Source organism: Montipora capricornis, chromosome 7 (assembly GCF_036669925.1).
Source record: "Montipora capricornis isolate CH-2021 chromosome 7, ASM3666992v2, whole genome shotgun sequence".
Taxonomy (NCBI): Eukaryota; Metazoa; Cnidaria; class Anthozoa; order Scleractinia; family Acroporidae; genus Montipora; species Montipora capricornis.
Genome location: NC_090889.1, coordinates 29,622,302 through 29,647,879, shown reverse-complemented (window position 1 = coordinate 29,647,879; position 25,578 = coordinate 29,622,302). Strand labels below are relative to the sequence as shown.

The following is a 25,578-nucleotide window of genomic DNA, read 5'->3' as shown; positions in this document are numbered from 1 at the left end:
CAAGTTAATCCATTTAATGTAATTGGATTGTACTAAAAGACATTTTGGTTGCGAATGGCGATGAGAGGCATTGAGCTGAACTCTGAACTAAATTCTGCCAAAGTCTGCTCGTGCTCCTTACCTTTTTTTACCGGAGGGGGGACTCCCATATGAAACAGACGGGGATGCTCGTCGTCTCGCTTAGGGGTATAAATTTTGGATTTTGGTCTCGCTTAGGGTGTTCCGGGCAAAGCGCCAATATTTTAAGCCGCCAAGGTCTCGTTTAGGGTTCCGCGAAGAAACACAGAATTACGCGAAGAGAAACAGAAGTCAAATTTTCTTTTAAACTTTTTTTTAGGGGTCAAAATTTGCTTAAGCCACGCCCAGATTGGTATCCTTTAGGGGTCACAAAAAGCTTGAGCCACACCCAGATGGTCTCCTTTAGGGGTTAAATTCAAAGTTTCCGACGAGCATCCCCGTCTGTTCCATATGGGAGTCCCCCCCCCCCTCCGGGCCTTTTTTTCTCATCATGTTTTTCGGCACTTCCATAAATAAATATTGGTAGTAGAAAATGCTCAATATTTTTGCATTTTAGTTTGCAACTTTTTCACCGCAAGGCATAATTTACCTGTCTAGATGGGAAAATCTAGACCACGGTCAATATCAATTTCAGCCAGTCAAATTCGTAAATTTGGCAGTTCCCAGTCCTTTTGAGAAAGAGCAATATAAGAATAACTACTTAATAGAGCGTTTTCACTCACGTGACCAGCAGCCATATTGGATTACTGAAACAAAAGAAAGTATTTGCATAAAAATAGAGTTCAATAGCCCTTAATTTTCACGGTTAGTTTTTCTCATTTGCATTATTTACAAATTATGTAATCAAACGTGGGTGCAAGGCAATTTCGGGTTAAAACTGCAAAATAGCCCGAAATTGCCTCACATACATGCTAGATTACATTGTAATGCAAATGAGAAAAACTAACCGTGAAAAGGCTATTCTGGGAGGATTAGTTTGGTACTACACCATCATGGCCGCCATTCCTTTGTTTTGGAACACCAACATGGCCGCTGTGACATCATGTAAAAACGCTCTATAACCGAGAGTGAGGTCATTACGGTCATTACAGCAAAATATCAAAGTGAGGACTTGCCGTACTGACCGAGCGATAGCGAGGTCAATACAGCTAAGCCAAGGTTGAGATTTTGTTGTAACGACCGCACGTTCGAGGTTATTAAGATGTTTATTATATGGCTAACAGAACGGTTCTAAAGAAGAAAACAACTAATTTGCATAGTCCATAATCAGTCCGTGGGCATTACGGGAGAATAATGCCCTAGCGCTTAGCTGCTCTTAGCCAATCACAGAGCGCGTTATATCGGCCGGAAAGAGTAGCCATCTTATAAGAATTCTTAATGCAATATCTTGAACACAAATACCTTGTTAGGGAAAGGCTTTAATGCCAAAACAATTAGGATATTTCTATAGAAAAGATCCTCAAAGCCTTTTTCACAGGTAAATCTACTCTTGTTGCATGCAGTGTTGCATGTTGCAATGACATGTTGTAAATCTACTCTTGTTGCAATGATAGTAACCTAGTACACTTACTTTTGTAATATTATTATTATTACAATAAATGGCTGCAGCCTCAAAGAGGCATTTGCACGCAGCCAATCTTTGTGTCTGTGTCAATTGTCTCAGGGGAAGGGGCAAGTGCGGTACATTTCAAGGACCTCATGTCATCATTGTCGAAAGTGATGAAGTAAACATAAGTGACATTTATTAGCGTTCTTGTTTAATTAACTCGCATCTATGTCACTACTTATGTTAACTTCTTCACATAATTTTGACAACCATGACAGGGACACTGAAAAACGCAGACTGCTGACAGTCTGTAACATGGAAATAAGGTTAGCCTGAATTAGGCCTAAATAACATTCGGTTAGCCTAATTAAGCCTAAATGACATTCAGGGTAGCCTGTTTACGGTTAACTCTCGATAATAGTGAGAGTAACACCATATTTTACCCCTGGTCTGCACAGTCTGTGTTTTGGCGTGACCGACCATGACATGAGGTCATTGAAACGTACCTTACCACCATAAAATCTACCTTGGCCAATAGATCCATTTTGTCACGGTCACTATAGCAACAAACTGAAAGAGTAACTTTGCCTTCCACAATTCAATTTTGTTGGCCTCGTATAAAAGATTGAGATTTCCTAAATAGGGAAAAATGGATTTTACGGCAATAGGCCATTTGCAAAAATATCATAATACTCTTTGTGTGTCACACCACAATTTGCATAAGCATTGTTTCCAGGTTCTCTTGGGAGTTACTGAATAATCCCAAGAGAAAACAAAAACAATGCTTATGCAAAATTTGGAGGCACAAACAAAAATGATTAGGGTATTTTTGAAAGTGGCCAATAGACCATTTTACAGTTGTAGCTAAGTTACCTGGCCTAAGAATGGAAGCGAGGCTGCCGGTGACCCTGTTTTGATACAAACCTCCGTGCCTTTGTTATGTTAATATGGACTAATTCCCCCAAGTACAACACGTGAGAGTCTTGACTCTTTCTAGAAGACCTTTGGAGGTGTGGCTCATCAGGACCGTCTGAGCCTAAACCCAGTATTAAGAGTTTTTCCATGGGCTTGGGAAAGGAATGGAGAAGGCTAAAGTAAACATGCGCAGGACTTTTCATAATAATTGTCGAAAGGGAAGAAGAAAACATGTGACATATATTAGCGTTCTTGTAATACACTCGCACCTATGTCACTTTATGTTAACTTCACATTCGACAGTCATGACCTGAGTTCGTAAAAACTGATTACCTTACCACCATAAATTAAAATTAATCTACCTTGTCCAACAGATCCATTTTGTTATGGTCACTTTAGCAACAAACTGAAAGAGTCACTTTGCCCTCTACAATTCAATTTCTGTGGCCTTGAATAAAAGCTTGAAATTTTCTTAACAGGAAAACTGGATTTTGGAATCTTAAAAATTCTCCTTTTAAATTATTCAAGTCGACGACCTTGGAAATCCTCCATATACACTTTCTGTGCAAGACCTTCTGGTGGAGTTATGAAACCACTCAGTTGGGGGCAGGTCAATTTGTTGAACTCTTGTTTTCCCCATGAAAAGACGTGTGCTCCTACTTAACAGCAAGATTGCTTCTCTATCAATGTGCAATATTGCTCCAGAACAATCACAATTGACTTATTTTTCGACACACTTACTTTGCGCAAGAAAACAAAGAGCCACCCACCACCTTAACTTAATTAGAAAAACCATGTCATGCGTGACTGCTTCTGGCTTGTTTGTTTAGAGAGATGACAACGGGTATTCTAAAAATAGCAATAAAAGCAAGGTGTCAACACACGCTAACACCAACCCGGTGTGACCAACACATCACGCATGCGCACAACCTTTTCACCCAGTCAATAGACCATTTCTGAGTTCTTGCCTGACTCATCTTCAAAGCGAATCGAAGTTTTTGTTATGGAAATTAGTTTTCATTCATATGTAAAGCAGAACTAATTACCATTACAAAAACTAAGCCTCGCTTTGAAGAAGAGGCAGACTTGAACTCGGAAATGGCCTTGCTTTTTATTGTTGTTTTTAAAATAGACTCATTAGTGACTGCTGGGGAGTCCACCCATCAGAAAACACTTATCTAATTCACTCTTGGTCCCAGATCTCTCATCGGATACAAAGGTCACTAATATGTGCTAGTAAGGCGATTCAGTGGAAGTCATAAATACTGTACTACCCATAAAATTTGTCTTTGTTCATTAAGGAATAGATACGGTGAAACACATCTACATGATCCATCACTTGGCAAAGTCACTTTAGACTGCAAAGCTAGTCATTTCTTCTTGGGAGAAAAGCCACAACACCTAGGACCTCATTTCCTACTTTTCTCAAATACTGTTTGGGTTCTTTATGTCCTACACAGAAATTATGCACATAAAAATACTTGTGAAACAGGGCCTACGGCTTACACTCCTTGTCCGAGAAGACTTGGAAGTCTTAGCCATTTGCATGCAGATGATATTACAAAGGAAGCACCTCCTCCTCAGTTATTTTAAGATCCCGAGTATTGATCTGGCTGGGCTCAGAATCCACATGATAGTCCAATGTTCGACCAACTAAGTCATACTAAGTAGGGGTGGATTCAGGATTTTTCTTAGGTGATGCACCACTAAGAAATGGCGTAGCTGTCTGGAGACTTTTTGGCAATACCAGTTGTATTAGAAAGCTGCAGGTCTTCTCGGGGATGGGTGGTGCGAGCCCCCAGATGCACCCATGCTTAGATATGGGTACATGTACCTGCTTTTTTCCATTTCCAGTGTGAAAATAATACGAATTGTAGCTTACTTAAGAAGCCTGGAATGTATGGTGAACTGAAAATTATAGCTTCCGAACAAGCAGCAATTTTGTGTCCCTTTCTTGTAGGTATGAACTTTTCTTCTTTAGTCACAGTACAATGTGTTTTTCAAACATGGTTTGAGAAATAGAACCTACTCTATTTACTTTAAGTCAGTCTGTTGACGGCAGGCAAACGACACTGTTTGTAATCATTTCAGACCGGCAACCATAAAGTAGGAATAAGAGGTATTTATCTTGTTAATTTGGAATGAGCAGATGTATCGTACTCAAATAACTTGTGAGATGGGGCCTACGGTTTAGTCCTTCTTTGACAATACTAAAGACCCTGAGTGCTGGTGCAGCCTGACCATAACCTCCTGCATGTTAGGTAGTCTGTCTCATTATAGTGCAGCTGGCGGTATCGTTGGTACAAGTGGGGAATGGGGAGGGGTGTTATGAAATACAGCACCCATCCCCACTCTCGGCTTCAACAATACTGCCAGTTACGCAGAATAATAGACCAATTTCGATATATTAAAGTTCAATCCTAAACGAAAGGCATCATTTCGAGGCTCTGGGGAATAAATATAAGGATTTGTATGAGTTTATTTCCCAGAGCCTCAAGATGATGCCTTTTGTTTAGGACTGAATTTTAATATATTGAAAGTGGGCTATTGGTTGGTAAGCACCGTACATGTAGGAGCCCATGAATTGCTTTTCTCATGGTAATCATTGCTCGTGGGTGTGTAGCCATGGTGTTGCCCAACCTCCTAATAATAATTAATTTAAAAAAAGCCAAACATGGTGGCCGCTTGCAGCGTACATCTGTGTTGAGGTAGGCTACTTTTGAATTGTGCAGCAACAAAAGAATAGAGTCGAGTGTTTTGAACAAAATGCTAATTATTTCCATGAACGTCGACTCTATCCTTTTGTTGCTGCACAATTCGAAACTAACCTATTGACACCGTCAAAACAAGGTATTCGCTGACCAGTGTCATGTGACCTTATCAAAAGTCAGCTGTTCTTTGAAGTTAACCACTGACTACGTACTGGTTTTTGATTGTATCGCAGGCTCACACCATTCAGACATTCTTTTGTTTTTATTCAAATTAGGCCTTGATGCCTCATTCAAGGCAAAAAATTCTTTTGAATTTTAAGAACGAGGCATCCAGGTCTAATTTGAATAAAAACAAAAGAATATTTAAATAGCGACCATTTTGAAAAAAAGTGTATAACCCCAAGCTTTAGGCTTGGCTAAATCTATTCATTACAAACTTAACTACAGAAATCAGATTCCAGAATTTTCATTGGCTCGCCGCACACAGGCTATCAGTTCATCTACCTGCTGTACCTAATATGGTCAAGGAACTCATCAGGAAAAAAACGAGCTGAAGAAAATACAAGAGTCATTTTGGACGGGAATAGACTGAGACAGAAATCGATGCTTTAGTCCACAATACTACCCACGGGAACACCATGGAGTCTTAAATATTTAAAACCATAATTCTACTCGGGCTTGCTGGATATAAAATGATTATAAATCACTTCATTTCGAGCAGGCCCAAGTATAATAAACAATTATTGGATGAGGTTGAGCATGATATCATGTGAAAACCGAATTCAATGATTGTTTTATTATACATTTTTCACATAGTTCAGCCATTTTGTTTCTGAGGAGAACACTCCAAGGGGCTTAGTAACCAGGCAGACATTGAACTTGACATGATAAATGTAATATCTGCTGCAGATATTACATTTATCATGTCAAGTTCACAAGCTATTGTGAATTTATTGAATGCTCTCGACCAATCAAATTTTTCATAGCGAGTCTGATGTATAATAATTGTTAAATGTCAAGTTAACGAAGACACATCTCCCGAGTTTCATAAAAGAATTTTTTCTCTGGTGTCGCCAAAACGAATAAAGTACCTACCCCAAAACCCTCAATTTGGCTAACCCTAGGCCTAAAAACCAACTTTAGGCCAAATTAAGGGTTTTGGGATCCGAGTTCTTAGTTTTCGAGGCACCCTTTTTTCTCTGGTTTCATACATGCAACAACTCATCACATTTCCTGAAAAGCTTATATAGTAACGAATGAGCTCTAGTAACACTGTTTCAAATGGGATTATGTGCAAACTAGTTGAAGTGCAGGCTGTGGACACGAGGGAGAAGTGACCCACAACCGAGTGGCGTCATAGCTCAGCATTGCATCTGCGTTGCGTAAGTCATGGGTTTGAAACCTGTTCAAGCCACTCGAGATTTTCAGGTGTGTATAAGGGATGAGTCAAAGGAACAGGTCACTGGTTACAAAACTTGTACTAGTGCAAAACTTGGCGCTTTCCTTTTGTCAAAACTGGCCGGCCGGATCCATTAGTTTGCAAGGAAAATGCAACAATTTGAAGGAACACTTGCAAGATAATCCCTCGCATTCTTCTGGAGGAGTATATATTATCCTCGAAGTGTGTTAATTTGAATGCGTTGTAGAGTTAGTCCTTCCCAATGGCGGGTCAGTTCTGTCAAATGGAAAGTGCCCTCAGGCTTGAGTTGTGGGAGGGGAACCGAAAGGAAACGCACTGCATAGGTGTGATCTTGTGCGTTCACTCATAACTATATGTCAATTTGTCAAACCTTTTAAAAGTCCTGAGCTTGTTTACTTTAGCCTTCTCCAATCTTTTCCAAAGCCCATGGAAAAACTCTTTGTACTGGGTTTAGGCTCAGACGGTCCTGATGAGCCACACCTCCACCAAAAAGTATTCTAGAAAAAGTCAAGACTCCCACGTGTTGTACCGCATCGGGGAATTCTAAGCTTATCGATTTGAATAATTTGCAAGGAGAATTTTTAAAATCGAAAACTTTAACCAATAGGCCACTTTCGAAAATACCATAATAATTTTTGTTTGTGCCTCCAAATTTTGCATAAGAATTGTTTTTGTTTTCTCTTGGGACCATTCAGTAACTCTCAAGAGAACCTGGAAACAACGCTTATGCAAAATTTGGTGGGACAAAGAGTATTATGATATTTTCGCAAATGGCCTATTACCATAAAATCCAGTTTTTCCTATTTAGGAAATCTCAAGCTTTTATACAAGGCCAACAAAATTGAACTGTGGAGGGCGAAGTTACTCTTTCAGTTTGTTGCTATAGTGACCATGACAAAATGGATCTATTGGCCAAGGTAGATTTTATGGTGGTAAGGTACGTTTCGACAACCTCATGTCATGGTCGTCAAATGTGAAGAAGTTAACATAAGGAGTGACATAGATGCAAGTGAATTTTACCAGGACACTAATATATGTCTCTTATGTTTACTTCATGACTTTTGACAATGATGACATGAGGTCGTCCAAATGTACCGCACTTGCCCCTTCCCCAGTTAATTGGCACAGACACAAAGATCGGCTGCGTGCAAATGCCTCTTTGAGGCTGCAGCCATTTATTGTAATAATAATATTACAATAAAGGTACGTGTACTAGGTTACTATCATTGCAAAAAGAGTAGATTTACAACATGCAACAAGAGTAGACTTAATGTGAAAAAGGCTTTGAGGATCTTTTCAGTAGAAATATCCTTCATTTTGTCCTAAAAAACCTTTCCCTAACAAGGTATTGGGGTACAAGATATTGCATTAACAATTCATAATAAGCCAATATTAGAATAACGTAAGTACTTTACCTAAAAAAAGGGATTTGGGGATCTTCTCAATAGAAATGTCCTTTATTTTGTCCTTAAAGCCTTTCCCTTGCTAGTTATCTGTGTGCAACAGGTCACATTAATGAGGCAAAACACAGTATGTTACCAAGGGCACACTCTAAGATATCTATTGATTGCTTTCATTGGTCCAGCAAGATGATTTCAGCTACTCTTGGGCATACTATGCATCCTAACCCTAAACCTAAACCCTCCAAGATTTACATGTCATAAAATCAAACTTTTGCCTTGAAAAATGGTAAAAGCTGGTATACCTTAAAGAAATTAATTTTAATACTGCATTAATGGAGACTTTAAAAATGTTCAGGTACAATTCAATAATTATTCTGAAGCACAGCAGCCAGATGAACTGGTCACACTGTATTATGTGATTTAAGCTCTACCACTGAGAACTGTACAGACTGTGCAGATCATACTTTCCATTGTCATCAAATGAATCAGAGACAACTTGCAAGGCAACTGATCAAAACCGGCACTGCTAATTGGGAATGGCTTAATGCCTAAAGGCTACATGACTCCATGCCACAAAGAAACCGACCAGAAGGCAAGTGCTGTAGGCCATTATAGGGACCTTACAAAGGCTTACTGGTTAGCAACAAAAAGAAGGCAGAGAAATTTAATGCTCTTAACTTAAACTATTACGTATAGATGGCCATCATCAACAAAGCAGTTCAGTTTACCTATCACAACTATTGTGAATCAATTAATTACGAAAGCCTCTGCTAATATTGACACTATTACATCCTAAAAGCCAGTAACATAAGAGGTCTTAGAAGCTGAATGAAATGGTTTTAAAGTCGGCAGTGCAACAACTCATTACTATAAAAACAAATTGCGATTTTGAGACGGCAATACCACATTATATTGACGGCTAGTTTGGAGAAAATATATTCCGTATTGAGCAGAGTTGCTTCTAACGCCGTCAGTATAATGTGGTATTGCCGTCTCAAAATTGCAATTAGTTTTGTATCGCGATCCATAATTTATAAGGATAAATAAAACTGTAAACTAATCAACCCACGCCTGGTCGAAATTTCAATTCTTTCTACCTGCGAAACGTATTTGTTTGCATACGTCAGCAACTCAATTCAGTGCAACGACGTCAATTTCAACATTAGAACCAATGCCAGGCCGCAAAAGTGAGACAGCAATACCACAAAATATTGACGGCTCGCGCATAGGCAAAACTATAAGATCACGATACTCAGTTTTATCCATTGTATGATAGACATATACTGACTGTATCTAACATGTACATTTTAGTGTACCTTTGATGTACAACTGTGTAAAATAGTCTCATAAACTTTTATCTTCATTTCTCTGACAGAAGCTTACACCTGATGGATCTTTAGCTGGAAAGCATGTTCCAAGAACTCTTTGTCGATATTCTAGTGCTTCTTTGGTTAGCTGCTGCAAATGGTTGAACTACTCAGCTGTTTCAGCCAGTTGACTGAGACTGTCAAAATACTATACAAAGAATAAGCAATATTTTCAAGACAAAGACTGAACAACATAAAAAGTAATGGCATAGGGTATCCTTCAAAACAATAAAATCGCCAATGTCCTCAATTTTCTTATAGTTGCAAGAGTATTAGGTGACATCAACGAGCTCAAATGAATTTATTTTGTTCACTTTGTCCCCACTCTGTTCCAGGTATTTCCATATCATTTAAAGGTGAATGCTGCACAATAAATGAACAACTGACACAAAGAATCTTAACCCCGGGAGATTTGAATTGGGTACAACATTGACTTTGCCGATTTGGTCTATTTCCTAATTCCTATCCCCGACAACACAAGCGCCGGTGAAGAGGGAAATTAAAAGGAACTGTGGCAAGTGATATTTTTAAGGCAGTCCTTACGTTCGAAGTCTCTGTTTTCCGAAGTATTCTTGTGCTCATTTCCTCTGTTCGCCTCCAGCGAAAACATTATAAAATTTTGAAACAATAATAATTAGACGGTCGAGGTTTTATAAATTTGATGTTGTTTTACGCGAGTCAATAAGAAAGTCAAATTTTAGCTTAATTTTAATTCCGCTCTCTGAATCAACAAACGTGTATTTACATCGCTAATTCCTTTTGTTGTCTGTTAAAGTAACAAAGTAAATTCGTTATCTTACCAAGGAATTTCTTTTCCAAGCATCGACTTGTGGTCAGTGAATGTCGAAGTCAACGAAGCTGATTTCCCTGCTACTGAATAAAAGCGGTTAAGTCTTAAACACTACAAAAACGTCTCCGAAAACATTCCGTTTGCAGATTTGAGGATAAAAAAATCAACCTACTGTATTAGGAAAGTGGAGTCAACGACGTTTTGAATGGAAAAAGCAGAAGAAGACAGAACAATAAACAACATTACTTACAGCGGCCATCTTTCTCCTCTTTTGTTGGCAATGAATCATGTTCCCGCTCATTTTTCCCGCTCTTTTTCACACCCACCACAGCTGCCTCGATTCTAATACAACCGAAGAAGATCTGGGCTGGGTCCCGATTCCCGCAGGAAATCTTTATCCAGCAGAAATTGTCCCGCAGTTGCCTTGGGTGGAGGGTTTATTCAAGATGGCGGAGTAGCGAAGCAAACAGTCCATTTTAAAAGGTGATGAGGGTATTATTTAGGCAGAGATCGTCTCACTTGCAAGAAGCAAAGGTTGCAGGCTTAATCATGGAACCCTAGTTTCAACGATCTCGGTGTCATTTTATCGTCAAATATTAAGGCAACTTTAGTTGAAAATTAAAGCTAAATTAAAGACACGTATTAAGTTATTAGCAAGAACCATGTCAAGTACAACGGTTATGATAACCTCGAGAAGAGAGTCTCTTTTTTGGATAAAAAGATGCTTGATTACATATCAGGCTAATCTCCGGGGTGATTGTTAATAATAAAGCAACATCAAAACAGTAGTTCATTAAAGAGAATAAAGGGAACCATTAATTTTCATGTACATGTTTATACACGTTTGATGAGCCACATACAACACTTGCTGAATTATGATTTATCTTTGTATTTAATCTGGTTCTTTTGGAGGCTGGCATGTGGCTGCGGCAGGGATTGGGTGTAAGGTGCACATTTTCTACTTTCTCAATTCCCATAATACATCTTGTTTACCTCCCAAAATTTTGCATAATAAGTGTTTCCGATTTCTCTTGGGACATGAAGATGTCTGAGGATAACAATAACAACATGACTAAATTTGTGTTCAAATGTTGTTAGCCCTAAGTCAAAGCCCTGTGGTCTTTAAGCATGTTCAAGGACTTGTTACTCAATAGGGAGAAAAATGGAGAGGTCTATACCAAGTAAAAATAGTTTTAATCAGAAATTCACAAGATAACAAGAAAAGCTCTTTATTTCTAGTTGTTCTATTCACTGAACAATTCAATAATTAGGCGCATAAATAACTAGAAACCTTCACTGAAATCATATCTATCCATCTTGATAACATTTGTACAAGAATCACATTTTAGTAATTTTACTTCTTGAAAAAAATAATGCCTAACTAGAAACAAAACTATAACTTGCCCTTGAATTTATTTTTCAATGATGCCAACTCTGTGAGTTTGGCCAACAGATGTTCTGCCTATTGATGTAAAAAAAATATATAGTAAGAATAACCTCTCCATTGTTAAGGACGGCGCCTACTATTGTTATTGCGCATCTCGAGGTACCCAGGTTTCCTATCAGTGATGCTTGCTAATTCAGGAATATTTTTCCACGGTTAAAAACTATCCGAAGAAAGTAGATCTTAGTCAGTACTCTTGGTATCCAAAAAGAAAAGATAATTAAGCTTCAATTTGAGAAAAAAATGCCATACATTGCTTTGTATTTTAAAGCTTTTTACAAATACTATTCATCAATCTTTGAAAATGCATGGTTACCCCTAATTAGTTTTTTGGATTTCAGTAACACTTGTTAAGATCTACATTTCCTGCATAATCATAAACCAGGGCAAAAATACCTTTGAATTAGTAGGCATCATCCTTAAAATTTTGTGTTTCCTGTCAAAGAACAGTATCTAACTTATCTCTTTTAACAAATCAATGAATATTGGCTCTCTTTAAATCAGCTGATAACAAATGAGTTTGCATAAACAGTTGATTTCACCTTAGTACTTGCAGTTGCCGCAAAGGCAAAGCCCTTTATCATGCACCTTTTTTGGTACAACCCTGGAACCCCACTTGACCTGCTTCAGCACATGGAAGCTGACAAAATGATCATAAATCCTGCCTACCATTGATAGGGAGGGGTGAGGCGTAGGGCATTTTTGTCTCCAAAATTAGCTGAGAATCCTAGATCGACACAACTGCCAAAGAACGAAACCAAAGACATTGATTGCAGTTTATGTTTCATTGCAATTAGAGAGGGCGGGCATATAGAAGTTACATTATTTCTTTTGTCAAGACTTGATATGCCAATGACCTCAGGATAAGATAGTAACTGGGATTTTAAAACATACAGAATAATCCAACGCTTCAATAATGCCTAATACCCAACAATTCAAAAACAAGAGCTGAAACATTTTTCAACAGCCTAACTCCCACAGATCTCAGTGGAGCATCTGCGAATTACTAATATTTGCAGGTCATACATTTGGTTTCTGTTTGGGAGCACTCAGATTTTTTTCCAAGCACCCCTGAGTCACCATTGCTAAAAAATATACATTTCTTCACATTTTGCATGTGTTGTCAAATTCTGAAGAGAAATTCCCACTCGTTCATGTTTTCTTATGTTACAGTTTTTTAAACAAACTTAGCCCTTACATTAACCCACCCAAGATAGAACTCTAATTGCAGGAAAAATTTACATTACATTACAATACATTACATTATTAAAACATAACCTGCCCTTTTATGAAACAATGAAGTGCTATCAAAAGTAATAAATATCTATTAAATAACTAACAACAAATGAGAAAGTTTTTTTCAAGAAAGGGAAATTTGGGACACCATATGTTTCACTACCACCACCAGACTATCTGACATCTGATCATTTATTATAATATATTAACCCCTATGAACTCTATATGCTATAAAAAAAATAGTTGGTAGCTATTTTCTATACAACCAAAACAAGCATTTGGAGTCAAGCTGTTTATGAATTCTTTGAGTGTGACCATTCAATGAGAGCCACTGTGCATCTCTTTCCTGTGGAGCTGTTTCAAAATGCTGTACAAGGTGGTTCTATCTTGTGAGTTTGTGGTTGAAATCCTGAAGTGTGACTATGGGAATGAAAGCTACTCAGCTGTACTTTTCTTTGATGCTGTTTATTGAGTTTCATCAGAGGATTCTAATATTTGATTCAAAGAAGAAAAGCGTTGTTCATTCACATGAAAGCTTCTTGACTGTGCACCCTTGTGAAGCTACTAGTTTCAATGTGACTTCACAAAAAGGGCATTGATTTAAGTTAACCAGGAGTCAGGAATTCGTGTGACGGTGTGAAGTCCCATAGCTTAACAGTCTTGTCGTAAGACCCTGACACAATACTGAAGTCATTAAACTGAAGGCATGTCACACCATCTGTGTGACAACGAAGAGTCAACAAACGCTGTCCACTCTCCAAGCTCCACATCTGAAGAAAAAAATCAGTACAAACAACATTAATCATTCCAAATTAGAGCAACTATGAAAATTATTTGATTTAGTGTCCTTGTTTTGGAGGACTCCAGGTTGAATTCTGCTCTGCCAACAAAATGGATTTGTGTTGTGTGCTTTCAAATTCAACTCCACTTTGCCTTTGGAAATTGAAAACTGGTCTCCTCCTACCTGACCAGCATCAATAATATTGGTTTGATCAAGAAAATAATAATTTGTCACTGGAAAGAGACTTGGATTAAAAGCTAACTTTTCCAGGTAGAGCCAATTGTGAAAGTGACACAAAGAAAGGAGAGTTAGTAAGGCTCCCCCTGTCTTATTGTTAGGTCAATGGCTGTGAACTAAAAGGAGGCTTTTCATACAACATAAATTGAAGATAATACAGCTCAAATGTTGTACAGTACCTTGAGGGTCTTATCATCGCCGGCACTTACTATCCTCCAGCTATCTGTCTGAAGACATCTAAGAAATAAGTGAAATAAATGCATGAGTAAAAACAAAAAGAAAACTTTTAAGATAAATATAATACAACACGTACTGAAGACAAGTTCACAGCTAGAAGGCAGGGACAACCCAATAACGTGGAAATCACAAACTTGTACACTCTTTCTAACTGATTTGGATGTGAAATATCCACTTCAAGATGAATCTATGTCCCTTTGTTGTGGAATTGGTCAAGTCTTTCCAAAGGTGTCACAGTATTTTACCTTATGACACCAGTGTGTCCCTCTGATCGAATCCAGTCAAGTGTACCAATACACTAAAAGACAAAAACAACAAAAGACATAACATTAATGACAGCAAGATTGTTGTTTTTGATGATGCAAAAAAAAGCAGTCAGTGTAAAAATGCAGGCTGCAGATGAGGGGTAAAATTGCTGACTGAGGGTAAAACTAATGGGTTATAAAATATGGAGTTGATGCTTAGACTTAATGGATCACTTCATGATGGCTACAAAAAAAGGTACGTTCATAGATCTCCTTATTTTACTACAAAAATCACCGAACTGTGGAATGAGCTCAAATTTTTATTGTGGGTGTGGCGACGACATAAAAATTAGAGTCCATTCCACAGTTCCGTGACTTTCATAGTACATCAGCTGACCTTCCCATTCAAGAGATCCCAGAATTTCAGATTATGATCCAAAGAGCCACTGATGACCTTTCTGCTGTCAAAGGTCAAATTCAAGCAAGTCACAGCATCATGATGACCTGTTAGCGTCATCAGACAGGAACCTTCAGATAAACTCCACACCTGCCAAATGTACAAACATCAATAATCAATAATCAATTTTGTATCCTTATAATTTCTACACATGGTCAAAAAATCCCACAGTTCACAAATCAATAAAAGTTGTTGTTTATCTAGAAAATGATGTGTCCTAGTGTACCGGTACTTGGAATTAAAGCCCGAGTCCTGTTAAGAGAAGTGTATACTACTAATAACTGGTTGCACTAAGGGCAATTATTAACCTTACAGTAACCAGTCTAGATACTCAGTGCTACACATCATGACATGTTTAATACCTTGATGGTTTTGTCATATGATCCAGAAACAATTTTTCGGTCATCAAACTGAACACAAAGTACAGCAGCATTGTGGCCTCTGGAATTTACAAAATCAATAAATATTATTTCCTTAGCCTGTGCAGCTGGTGGGATTGTTGGCACAGGAGACAAATAATGAGCCGCATGGCCACATGGAAAATGGGCCATTCTCTGTGCGGTGTCGCTGCTCATTAATTGCCTCTCTCGCTAACAATCCCGCCAGCTGTGCAAGCTATTTCCTCACATAAGTTGTCTACTGGAAGTCTGTGCACTTTGACAACACATATAAACCAAAAAGCTCAATCAACACTACACATAGAAGCTGTCACAGTGTCATTGTCTATGCATACATGTCACAATGTGTAAAAAAATGTTTCTCAAGGTGTTTCCTTAAGCCAAGGAAGCCCTGGTTAGGGTTCTAGTTAAGGTCATAGTTGGTAGGACATTCTGTGATGTCTACACTGGTCTCGTGCACATGAGACCAGTGCCTACATTAACCTGCCATCAGGCCCATTTTTAGCTCCGCCCATACGTTCTCTTATGTCGTTGCCCGCTAAATTTGGGCCTCTCAAGAATCGCAGATGGTCGGCCAAATTTTGGCCGCCAAACTCGTGATCGGATTGGCTGTTAAAACACGGGAAATGAAAACACCATCATGATTGCACATAGCTCTCAAAAAGTTCTTGAGACTGATCCGCCATTGGCGTACAAAGAAATTTGCTGCCTTTTTTTCTCAAATGATGTGGACAGCGCAACTTTATTTTATTTGTGTAAATGGAGATATGCCATGTCTGAAACAACTCATAACTTGTCCAGAATCGGGTTTGAATCTCTGGAAAGAGTGAAATTAGCGTTGTGAAATGAGAGCCTGTGGCCGTGTGGTTAAAAGTACCATTGGCACTCACTTCCCTGATGTTTTGAAAGCTAAATAGCCAGTTCTTTCAAATGGCAATGAAAGCCAATGCATATTGGTTTCCTGGATAAGACAAAGGACGTATATATGATGATAAAATCGCAAGTTACATGAATGCATGTTTGGAATAACCCTACGGCTTTATTTACTTACTGTACATGACATGGTTTGTTTGTACAGTTTGGAGTCAAGATTGCTTCATAATATTTCTAGTTGAGTTGACTTAAAACTCGCATTCCAGAAACTAAAATGGCATATTTCCAGAAAGACCAGTTGTAAAAAAAATAAACGAAGCTTTGCGAGTCCATCTTACTGTTTGTACTCCATCAAAAAGTTAACCTAAGCTTACTTATCATGATGTTACTGCGTGCAATTCTAGAAATACACTGCAACTGAAGATTAGCTTTTACAGGTTTTGAACAAATGGACCCAGAACTAAACTTGTAATGAAGAGAAAATAGCTGCAAAATCTCATGAAGGCTGATTACCTGAGTGTGAGCTTACAATCACCAGTCCTAATATCCCAGACTTTCAGTGTTTTATCATAGGAGCCACTAACCACTTTCTCATCATCAACCTTGATGAAAATAGACACAGAACCCACATAAGTTATGATCAGGGCAGTATTCATTCAAAGAGCCCAAGAAATTGACTTCTTCGAACTATCTGGCTTCATAGCTCATTTGGTAGAGCACTGCGCCGGCACCTATTTCCATTTCATAAACGGTCGTTGCCATTTGAAACGGTCGATGCCATTTTTTAGCTCTGAATTACACTCATTAGGTCTAAGAACTCAAAAGGTTGTGGTTACTGGGAGTTGTGTCTCGCTGGTCACATGAGTTAGGGTTCGGGTTAGGGTTCTGTTTAGGGTGAGGGCTAAGAACCCGAGTTCGAGTCTTGAAGTTTTCGGACTCTTTTTTTCCTCCAGTGTTTCTTTTATAAATGTTTTTTTTTCCTTTTTTGTCTTAATTTTTGTTAATATTTTTTTTTAGTTTGTTTCTTTTAATTTTCTTTGAAGTGAAGTGTGTAGTCGACCATTATAAATGGCATCGACCGTTTCAAATGGCAACAACCGTTCTGAGAAATGGCAACGACCGTTTACGAAAGGGAAATTTGCTGCGCTGGCATCACAGATGTCATGGGTTCAAATCCTGTTGGAACCACCTGAATTGTTCAGGTGTCTGTAAGAAACAATAATAATATTATTGCTGAATGCAATGCACAGTACAGAGGCAGAGAGATATGACAGGGTTCTTAAGAAGCTGTAGCAATCAACAAAAACACCCTGTCCAAAAGGTGATGAAAATGCTGACATTATATAAGCAGATGCATATCCTTCAAAATACTGTAAACTGTATGTAACAACACCAGGTTGGAGTAAAATGGCTCCTCTGAATAAGGGCTTGACACTCGACTCTCAATCAACTTGGCTGGGTTTTGGACCTTGCTGGATGGTCAATGTGCAAGGAGGCCTCTAGCCTTTAGCTTTTCATAAACACGTACTGGTTTAGGCCTCTCAAAACTGACCTCTTCCACAAATGGTTGTTGAAAAATCTGGCCAAAACCCTTGTTGTATCAAAGACTATGACATCCAGCACCTTGTATAATTTTTCTGTGAGGCTATAGTGAGCCCATAGGATTGCAATTGATCCAATCAGAAGACAGAAGTGGTTGATTGCATTTAAAGAAACATTTCTCACACATTACCTGTAAGCAGCGCACAGTGTGCATGTGGCCAATCATGGTCACCTTACATGAAGCACCACTCCAATATGACTTGAATGACAAATCCCACACCTATTAAAAAAGGAGATAATTTTAATCAGCTGTTTCGACCCATGTTGTCAGCACCATTGTTGAATCGACTCAACATTTACTTACATGAGAAGTTTCATGAGGAACCATCTATGAGCTGTTTTAACTAAAGAAGACAGTAACTGTTTTCCTCCCTTAGTAAAAATCAGCATGAAGTTATGATGGCCATAATTATAGAAGATAGTGTCCTTTGTTAAATAAAGTGCTTCTGTTTTTCTTTCAATAGCCCATTTTGTCACCCATCAATGCTAGCTGAAGCATTGGGTACCAATTGGTACTATGTTGGCTGGAAAGTTGGTAATTTGGAGGTATTCTCTCAACCAATATTGGCCAAGGCATTTTTTGTGGAATTAGATTTCTTCCTATTACCCCTGTTGGTAGCGAAACAAAAGTCATATTTTTTTATCTCGGATTGTGATGACTATAAGCAAAAGCGAATTCTAAGTTTGAGAGAGCAACTTGAGTCAAAAGGAAGCCTGAAAAAGAAACCTGGCTCGAAGGAGATTCAAATCTATGACAGTGTGACTGCGCTGAAATGCTCTAATGGCAGAGCAGTCCAGTTCAAATTATTATTGAGTTCAAGTAAATTTTAGAGTGGTTTTCTTTGCAAATGCTTTTAAAAGATGCCCCCACATCAACTGCAATAATCATAATTGGTAAATGCTATTAAGCTCATAATAGCACTATGCCAATGCATTTCACTCCAATGTTTTAAAACAGCATCAGTGCAATTACAACACACTACCTTTATGGAGCGATCAACTGAGCCACTAACAAGTCTGTTGCCATTGAGATTCAAGCAGCGGACTGTGCCCGAGTGACCAGCAAGTGTCAGCACCACATCGGATTCATCGCTCTTGATGTCCCATACTCTGATGGTCTTGTCATAGGATCCACTTGCGATCCGTGTGTCATCAAACTGCACACATGAGATACCTAGGAAAAAGAATGTTTCTGGCTGGTAAGCCCTCACACACTATTAACTTTGAAAACAGAAGCACAGAGATTTCCCAGTATTGCATTCAGGTTAAAGGTGACGATAACTCAAAGTGGTGATGCTTAGTCCTATTGTGATCTTAAAATAAATTATATGAAAATTAATGGGGACATAGTTTTTCAGTGAGTGATTAACCCATTGACTTCCAGGGGTTCCCCATTAACGAGTAAAATCATCTGGCGTTAGACAGAGTAAAATACTAAGTCTGGCCGGTTTAGGCCGGTTTGGGTGTCCAAGGGTTAATTATGCATAATTAAACTGAAGAACAGGGAATTAATTGAAAGTTAGAAAGTTCATTGCCAATAGCTAGGTAAGCAACCCTCAAGTCATGTAAGCAGTTGCAAGCAAGACTAAAAAATCCAGGCTTGAATTGGATTCAAATCCATGAGTTTGTGATTGCTCTGCACTTGCTCTAACAATATGAAATTTCATTATTCATCTAGTACATGAATGAATATTGAAATGTAATATAATTATTCGACAATCATTTCAGTTACGTCTAACAGGATATACACTGAAGTCATAATTGACCAGCTCCCAGCTGGCTTGATAGCTACCGGTAGTTGGTAGAGCAAGTGCAGTGCATGCTACCTCCATGATTACCTACACCTTCTTATTTTCATAAGTTTTTTGAGACAAATGACCATACTAAAGTTTTGCTCTGTGTCTTACAGCTTAGCTGGTTTCCAGTCAACAATCAAGCTCCCCAGGCCATGTTCATTTGGAAAGAGGCAGCTTTTTTATTGCTGGGATCTTTAAGTTCTTCAGCTTTTTAGTAGCATTTTTCTTTTACCGATCCACTCTCAATCTTTTTCCTTGCACCCATTTTAAACAGAGTGAGTTTTGCCCTGAATGGGAGTTAATGGCTTGGTTGGGGATGAAGATTTTCACCTTTATGTTATCTAACAACAAAAAAATGTTCTCAAAAGGAAGCCTTTGCGAATGCTTTCAAATAACAGCTTACCTTGTGTGTGACCTTCTAAGGTATGCACATTACATTTTCCTTTCAACCAGTTCTGATGCAAGAGAAATCTTGAAGCAAAAATCTTCTTCCACTGAAATGCAAGCAGCAAAATGCATTTTAACTACTTGGAATGAAGGTTTTTCATCATTCCATAGTTTTAATAAAATCAGGTTCAAACATGCACTAAATCTGTTCCTTCTTTTATTTGCATGGTACACTCACTTCTTCATTGGTTATCCCATTGGAAGACTATTATAAATAATAATTATTACTTTGGCAAGGATGATGATGAGTTACATGCCCTGATATTAAGCAAAGGATTTCATTATTGCTGCGATTGTTATTGTGTACCGGTAATTGTCATTTCTTGAAGAAGAAACAATAAAATGAAGGAAAATGCAGTTGTTCTGATAATAACACTGCACTTGAACAATAACAATGAACATACATTGTAATGATCATAGTTTAAAGGCCAAACTCCTGCAAGTCTCCTACAGCTCATTGTTGGAGCATTTAAGAAGCTTATTGGAAATCATACTGTAGGTTTGACTCACACTGACAATACAATGTACTTGGATTTTTTCCCGAGTATCAGTGAGTCCTGATTGATAAATACTTCTCTTAAAGATCATAATAATTATTCTTGGAATACAGACAAAATTAACGACCTCAGACAGAAATTATCAATTTTAATAATAATGATTCATTTAGCAATAATGATTATTCCAATGCCAATTGCATCAGGTTTGGGTAACTCAATGATAATAGTACCTTGGCCATGTTGGAAAAACAAAAACTGCTATAAAGAAGAAAGGCACACCTGCACTGTTCCATCTCTTAGGGTGTACTGCTTTCGTTCTTTTTCTTCACCAATCCGTGACAATTGCCAATCAAGTTGTCTGTGATCAAAGAGATGGTTAGCATGTGTTGCTGCAAAACACGTATCAGATGCCATACTGGAAGTGCATGGGACAGGTCTGGGTCAGTTTCTCTTCCCTTCCCCTCCCCCTTGCTTTGTCACTCTTCCCACATCTTCCACCGGACCAAGATGGGGGCTGAATCTTGCGCTTGAAATCACAAATCACCGCCTGCAAGCAGGCTACATGTGTAGTAGTGTGATGTCTTAACCATTTCCCTCCTAAAGGTGCCCGCAAACGAGGAAACATATTTTGCTGAGGAAGCAAAATGTTTCTGAACAAATTCAGAAACATTTTTGCTTCCCAGGAAGCAAATTTTGCTTCCACAACAAATCTTTCCAGGGACCACAAACAGGGAAACATTTGCTTCTGCAACAATGTTTCCTTGTTTGCGGACGCCTTAAGAGTGACACTTACAGATGATTTTACTCGTCGATGGGGTCCTCTTAAGGTTTAAACAAGGCAGTAATTCAATGAAATTAAAACAACGCAATAACCTATTTTCTTATACAAGTATATAAATTTCCATACATTTCCGTGACAAAATTCTAAAATCATATTGTCACAGCAGACGATATTGTCACTTCTAGTGAAAAAATTGTTGTCTCAGCCTTTTGATTGATCGCAGAATTTTTTTCACTCATGAAATATTATGATCCTTGTGTTTTGATTGGCTAGTAGTTTGTTGAGCTTTGGCATAGGCGGCCTGTGCACTGATAGTGGAAGTCAAATTAATTTTGTTCACATGCCGACTGGTGTATAGTTTTCAAAGTTCTTGTTCTTTTATTGCTCAGTTTTCTCCACAAAATACTTCAAAAATATAATAATAATTTTAAAGTTGTAAAAGTATTCAAACAAGATATGGATAGTAAAGATTCCTTTTATTCAAAATATATTTGGCTATTTATTGAAGGCTTTTGTTTTGGGTCACGGATGTGAATGGTCAACTGAGTCGTGATGTTATTGGTCGACTTTCAGTTAAGCTCAGATGTCATTATTGGTTGTGAAGACTAAACAGTGACTGGTGCATTTCGTATTGACAGTATGTCAGTGACTAGTATCTTACCCACACAAGTTTTGCCACAACAACGAGTTACTTGCCAAATTGTTCCAGGTTCGATTGACTTGACTGCAACGGCATAAAGTTACTAGAAAGCAAAACAGCAAAGTATTATACTGAGGTCGAAGAATAACATACCAAATCATTGTCCATGTACCAACTGAAAGATATAGCCATAAAACGAAATTTTACCACAGTCAAGAAATGATAGAATATAAGAGGAAACATTTAGTGGCAGCCAAGCCAGCATGTCTTGACAGTTTGGAGGACAGGTTTTGTGAAGTATTGGCTCCATAGCAACAGACAACATATGCATCTGTGGCAACTCACATTCTTCCTGCAAAGAATAGACACATTCTGATAAGAAATGGTTTGATGCAGAAATTGATCATGAGAACATTTTCTGTTCTTTTCTGCCTCCACTGTGATCAGCCAGCCCCTAAAAAGCAAGACGCTCCAACACATGGCTAGCAATCCCCACAACCCATGAGCCCCCAAACAGGGACATCCGGGCACCCATCACACTGTGTTAACAGTGGAAAAGGGGTGGTAGAGAGAGGGAGGCAGAAAAATTACTAACACTAAGAAAAGCGCTAAAACAAAGTCCGCACGACAGTCTGCCAACATAGCTCAAAATGGCCGCTACACTGATATTACCTGGCTTACATGAGACTGTGCACATAGGAATGAATCCCTAACTGCTATAAGCTAACTGCTCACTCTATGTGGACCTAAACGCACAGAAAACCAACATCTCTTTGTTGTGAGCTAGGTTAAATTGCATAATTATATAAAACCACATTGATCACACACATAATAATGATGACTTTATTTAAGCCCCAAGAGTACTGAACACAAGTGCTCCACTATTTGGGGAGACTAAAAATCCAATCAAAGGATGTGTTGGGTTTTTTTGACAAGTCTAAAGAGGGGATTACTGGATTAGTCCCAGAGAAAACCTTCTTAGAGTAGAGTAAAGAGCAAACAAACTTAACCCAGATAATCCATGGCTTAGTATCCAGGGGCCTGTTTCTTGAAAGTCCCAAATGCCATTTGTGGAACTGAGATCCACTTGTTTTGAAAGACTCCTCTTTTAACATGTTTTCAAGGTAACAAAGAGCAAAATGATTACGAAGTTTCATGAAGGGGAATTGTGACATGTAAACAGTTTTAGTACATTCAAGAGACAGGCTGCAGCAACCATTGCCAGGACACAATGATGGACTACGAGTGTTGGTCAGGCTGGGGATCAAACCTGCAACCTCCCGCATGATGCTCAACCAATTCAGAGCCATCCACGCATGGTCAACACTGCAAGTCATTTTTGTGTTCCACTCCAGAAGCCTCTCTTATTCAAGAACAAAGGCTACGCATGGATATGCATTGCATTTATTCTTCGTAGACTTGAGATGCCAACAGGACTTCAAACATGATGTTTGATGCGTTTACTACAGGTAAAGCTACTGTCTACACCTAAGATACTGCCTTGACACCAACACACAAAAAACATGATGGATTACCATTTTAAGCCAACATGTGGAATCCTGTATCTTACCAACAATCTTCGAATCAGCATATTCTTCTGTTCATCATTAAACTCTCTGAACCACTGTAGTATAGCCTACAATAAAAAGGTTTTACAAACAGGGAAACGGTTTTATGAATAGATGTAACAAGTCATAGAGCAGTGCAATGGAGTTTGCCTAGTTAAACTGAAATAATTTATAATGAGGCAGCAGACATGAGTCAGGCTAACAGGTTCATAGACCATACTTGTGGGGAAAAATTAAATAAATGATATGTGCTTGTTTGAAACTATGAACAAACCAAAAATAACATCAAACTACAAGGAAAAAGGTAAACGGTTCAGCGTGTACTATCAAGATGTAATTGCACTTTGGAGGTTTGCAAAGCACTCAAGCAGCTGGAGTCCACTTGGCTGTTGCCTTGTGCGACTCTTACACTTCTTTCATGCTACACAACCTCACACGTGCAACTATAACTCGATATTACACCCTGAATCGTTTCGTGTTCATTACATTCAACTACATGTACAATTAAACATGATTTTAAGGCCCTATGTATTAAAATCAACAATTTTTGTAAGTTTATTCCCAGGAGCTGAGAAGTGAGTGCTGAATCTTACTAAATCACAATTCTTAATTGAGCTATTTGTTACCTCTGTGTTCTTTTTAAACTGTACTCCATCTACTGCTGGCTTTAAAGACCAGAGAATTCCTGTTTCTTGCAATGCTTGTGGGTCACTACAAACTCCACGAAACTGATGTGTAACATCATCTCTTTCAACTGCATCTGCTGATTGTACTGAAGACGGCATTGATTTGTGTGTGCCTTCTTCAGTGCTACTACTAACAGTGTTTTTCTTCTCTCGATGGCTTAATTCTCTATCAAAGGGAATCTGTGCATCAAATAACACATGCATTGAGTCCAAGCTGGACTGCTCCATTTTAAAGTCTGGCACTCTTGGACCTTTTTCAGTTAAATCTTTTGACTTGCTGCAGACACAGCCAAATTGATTGTGAAGACATTTTCTGCATACAGTGTGCGATGGTAAATCGGGGCAACTCATTCCACTTGATAGACTTCTATCTTGGGATGAATTTAAACCTTTTGTTTCAGTTTTACAAGACAAAATTATTGCCTTTTCCTTTGGTAAATCATCCTCTAATGTATCCGGGCCGGCTGCTATACAGCTGCTGGAACATTCACCTTCCAAAAGGAAAGCAGAAATTGTTGAATTCCGTCCACCACTGCTTTTGACACTTAAAGAAAAACAACTATCTGTATCGATTTCAGCATCAACCCCGAGACTTGCTGCTTCATAAGCTGAGTCAACAATACAGATGCTTCCATTTCTACCGTTACTTGGTTTGTGTTTTCCAGGTACCTGAGCAAGGGTATCAAAAGAAAAGCAACCATGTTCTTGCACAGCAATGGTTGGAGCTATTTCTACCCCTTTGTCATTGTGCGAAGGTATTTCAAGGAATGGGACGATTGCATTTGCCTTCACACCAATCACTGAATCCACTCTTTTTTCAAGCATTTTTTCTTTCAAACATTTCTGCCTTGATTGCTTATTCTGATACGCAGCTGGGCTTTTGTAGAAATGGATTGCACCTATAGTTAATCCATTCTGGTTTTTAATCTGGCTAAGTCTATTGGATGGCAAATGAGGGGCACTCTGCACTTCCGCAGGTAGCATCGAATGAGTTTGTACATTCACTCTGGATGAGTCAAACCCACTAAAAGTTGCTCTTTTCTTTATTTTAGACAAACGTTTTTGCTTGAAGGGAGGTGAAGATGGATCGCAGCATGAAATGTTATCAAGATGAGATCTTTTATTTCGAGGCCAGCTGTTATGTAAACAAGGCCCAGAAAGACTCACACAACGCCTCACTTGATGGAATGTTGGAGAGATGCAGGGATTGACATCTGTCCTTTCATTCAGTGATAAATCGTTGATTGGCAAGGAAAAAACTCTCTTAACGTTTTCCTTTGCTTTCCGTTGCGTCGGGTTCATTCCCCGTGCCATCTCACTCAAAAGGATGTTGCTCCTTGTGCCTTTCACACGTTCATAGCGAGGCGTCTTTCTTTCCGATTCAAAATCATGAAAAGTCCCCGTAGCTGTACCACAGTCAGGCATACTAACTTCTTCTGCGACAGCTCCTGAGCTTTGTTCGTCACCAAAACGCCGATCTTTT

The 25,578-nt window shown here is 38.6% G+C and overlaps 1 protein-coding gene across 1 annotated transcript in view; it reads right to left on the bottom strand.

Annotated features, from left to right (window-relative positions):
• Nucleotides 1-11,347: 11,347 nt before the first annotated feature.
• Nucleotides 11,348-25,578, bottom strand: part of LOC138056817 (uncharacterized) — a 14,685-nt gene continuing 454 nt past the window's right edge. The window contains exons 1-14 of the mRNA XM_068902717.1: nt 24,036-25,578; nt 23,412-23,477; nt 22,049-22,193; nt 21,863-21,944; nt 20,700-20,778; nt 19,880-19,970; nt 18,664-18,854; nt 17,811-17,900; nt 16,592-16,680; nt 15,170-15,248; nt 14,748-14,897; nt 14,351-14,403; nt 14,048-14,105; nt 11,348-13,620 (exon numbers count right to left, since the gene is read on the bottom strand). The exon at nt 24,036-25,578 is cut by the window's right edge and continues 454 nt beyond it. Of these exons, the coding sequence (XP_068758818.1) occupies nt 13,456-13,620; nt 14,048-14,105; nt 14,351-14,403; nt 14,748-14,897; nt 15,170-15,248; nt 16,592-16,680; nt 17,811-17,900; nt 18,664-18,854; nt 19,880-19,970; nt 20,700-20,778; nt 21,863-21,944; nt 22,049-22,193; nt 23,412-23,477; nt 24,036-25,578 (2,881 nt within the window). The 3' untranslated portion in view covers nt 11,348-13,455. The remainder of the gene's footprint in view (nt 13,621-14,047; nt 14,106-14,350; nt 14,404-14,747; nt 14,898-15,169; nt 15,249-16,591; nt 16,681-17,810; nt 17,901-18,663; nt 18,855-19,879; nt 19,971-20,699; nt 20,779-21,862; nt 21,945-22,048; nt 22,194-23,411; nt 23,478-24,035) is intronic.